The following is a 3,016-nucleotide window of genomic DNA, read 5'->3' as shown; positions in this document are numbered from 1 at the left end:
GATCAAAGCCTTCGATAGAGATGAGGGACGATTGCTACGTCCCTTTTGGCCCCTTTGCAACTACTGTCATTGCTATCTTGGATTGATCCTCGATCCCAAGCTTCTTCAGAGCATCCAGAACTGCAAACCTTGCATTCACCGTGCAATTGCTCATGTCCATTCCCACATGTAGAAGATTTGGAAACGAGCCCATATACTCTAGCGAGTTCAATGGCGTCTTTGAATCTGCTTCCGGTAGGTTGATGAAAACAGCTAAGTGGATCAGTGCCATCATAGGCACCTACATATTTTGCAGCACCAGCACCTCTTCCGGTTCGTCCTTCTTCAGTCCTTTAGCTTTCACAAACTCTGCGACAGTTTGCATCGGATGTGGTACTAGTGTTGTGAGCTTTTCTGTCACCTCATTAGTGCTCTTATCTTTCGATGTTGGGCCTAGCTTTGGTAGATCATCTACGCTTTTGAAAACCACCCCTTTTATGCCCAAGATGGGCTTTAGTACATTTTGCCAGATGGGGTCTCCCTTCACAGACTCGTATGCGATTCCCAACGTGGCGGAGTTGAGGGCATCTTTCACTGACACCTTTAGTAGCTGTGCTTTATCATCGTAGAAAACGAACTTGAAATTGAGGAAATCAGGGTCCGTGTGATCTTTATGACGTCCTTCAAGATTGTTCCAGACCACCCAAAGTTGATCGACATTCGAGTGATGGAAATAGAAGATAAGATCTCTTTCTGCAGAGTAGAAATTACCCATATCCTTGCCATATGTTCGATTGGGATCGCCCGTCCACATGTGAATAGTAGTGTGAGGAAGACTCTCCAAGGTACCTTGTGCATTGTCGATGGTGAGGCCTCTGCGGGGAGTAGCAAATTCAAGTTAGTGTAAGTGCTTACGAGCATGGTAGGCATTTTTAATACTTAGGAGATCTAAGACCACACGTTGCCTGTAGAGCGATCTACACTTAATAAATATGCTAGCTACTAGTTCATATCGTTCAATGTCAACAAGGCCAAATGCAGTGACAAGGAACTTATTGCTAAAGAGGTGCAGTTCCCATGAAGATGCTGGCAATGGTAGCCTGAACTACTGACTAATACATGATACTTAAATTGTCCTCGATGATCTACTTATTTGATAGAGTCGATTCAGAAGACAAATCAGAAATATTCAGGGTTGTTAGCATCGGAGGGAGGTGGCTTTGATTGCGAGAAATCATTTTCATGTGAGAAAGCATGCATTTTTATAAGAGCATATTAGTTTGGAACATCACGCAATTACTATAAATAAGTGGAACATGGTAACATTTAATTCAAGAATAATAACCTCAAAAAGAGAACCCTAGGTGAGTATTGTAAAGATTCCTTTTCTTTTTGTTCATGTGAATTTTGATTTTTTTTAAAGGTGGCCATTTTGCACAAGACTTTTGAAAAAAGACATAAAAACCATGTTTTTTTGAAATTTTGTTAACCTTTTCTTGGAAAACAGGCATGGAAACCTTTCCTTGGAATAAAATATAATAACTTCTCAAAACTATTACAGTATGGTCCTAAGCATCCAATGCTTATAACAAGCTGCCAATTACATTGCATCATACATGTGCATGCGATTGATCATCGATTGATCCTACAAAGAAAACTACTTATCCTTTGATCCTATACCTTCATATGCACTACAGCCAAAGCTTTGTGGGGTAGAATTTGTAGAGCACTTGTCCTTCAAGCTGTCCACTAGAACATTCTCTGAGTCAACTTGGGCAAGTTGAGCTACCATCCTCTTTTTTGCATGGTGGAGTCTTGGCTTCCATTTGTGCACTGCATCCAATCAATGTCTTTGTAATATTCTGAGATATTATGTATTGTGTGCCCTTTGGAAATTGCCCCACTTGTATTAATTCAAATTCATATACCAAAACATAAACCTAGTCCAACTACAACGTATCAAGTCTTGGACAATTCTTTGTCGCCCGCTTTCCTTTTTGGATGTGTGCTTCATTATTACCACCATCTCTGGGTTATATTGAGCTATGAAACTTCCATCAACTTGGTGAAAACCAATGCACCTCTATTACACAGCTTTAGCATTCCAAAAAGTAAATCCACTAGGATCATATGTTACTAACACTACGACCATCATACCCACCACCAAGTCCTTAATGCTATCACTCCACATTTATTTAACCCTTTTCCCTCACGTTTTTGGACTTTCATGCTACAAGGTACACTTCTCTTTCCTCCCAAGGTAGTTCTTCTTTGGCGGTGCAAGAAAATGGGTACTTGAAGAAACATTCATATGTGCATCTACAAAACTTCTTTCAATGCATTGTGGCCAACTAAAATCTGATATATATATTCGGGGTTATACATGTGCTCATTGATGAAAGATTGGGATGCAAAAGAATGGATTCCATCATGTCCACACCACATCTTTAAAATACCTTGTAGCATGCTAGGATGTCTCTCTAGTCTCATTGATTAAACTTGTAGGGTCTACATCTCTCCCCTCGTGTGTCACTTGTTAGTCCTTCATCTCATTGTAGGGTCTTCTATCAACTTTGTACCCCCATGCTACTTTTTTCCAACCCACACTACTAAATAAAATGTGGGTTCTGTTCATATTTTGATATGATATAAAATAGTTCTACTTGGTGACAAAGCCCAAATGAATGATGATCAAGCAAGCCTAAGGCATCTAATCAAAGTAGCCATAGTGTCATTCATATGGAAAACTAGGAATTTTCATCCAACAAGTACGAAGGGTAATGCTCAATCTACTCATGTACTTTGCTACAAAGGATGAGGTCCTAGCACTACCTACTACTAAGGCATTAAGCTAAGTGCTATATATGTGTTTTCAACTTCTGAAGCTCGTTCTTTCTTTATTTTAACTTTTCTTTTAACAAAATCTATTCTTCTACAAAAAAAGGGAAAAACAATATAACGCTTACATTCCTTTTCGTTTAATTTGACTTTATGAAATGACATACCTCTATGTGCATGTTTTGTGAATTTATTAGAA

The 3,016-nt window shown here is 39.2% G+C and overlaps 1 protein-coding gene across 1 annotated transcript; it reads right to left on the bottom strand.

Annotated features, from left to right (window-relative positions):
• Positions 1-280: 280 nt before the first annotated feature.
• On the bottom strand, positions 281-793 carry LOC147898114 (aureusidin synthase-like). The gene has a single exon (XM_087378852.1). The coding sequence runs from the start codon at positions 791-793 to the stop codon at positions 281-283; it is 513 nt and encodes a 170-aa protein (XP_087234978.1).
• Between the last annotated feature and the right edge of the window lie 2,223 nt (positions 794-3,016).

The sequence above is a fragment of the Dipteris shenzhenensis genome, chromosome 9 (genome assembly GCF_047967505.1).
Source record: "Dipteris shenzhenensis isolate YYH24624 ecotype China chromosome 9, Dip_SZ_1.0, whole genome shotgun sequence".
Classification (NCBI taxonomy): domain Eukaryota; kingdom Viridiplantae; phylum Streptophyta; class Polypodiopsida; order Gleicheniales; family Dipteridaceae; genus Dipteris; species Dipteris shenzhenensis.
The sequence above is the reverse complement of the archived record's forward strand: the minus strand, read 5'-3'. Positions and strand labels throughout refer to the sequence as shown.

What these genes read in the sequence shown, in the direction of transcription:
- LOC147898114 (XM_087378852.1), bottom strand. Translation starts at nt 793, where the DNA reads ATGTGGACGGGCGATCCCAATCGAACATATGGCAAGGATATGGGTAAT.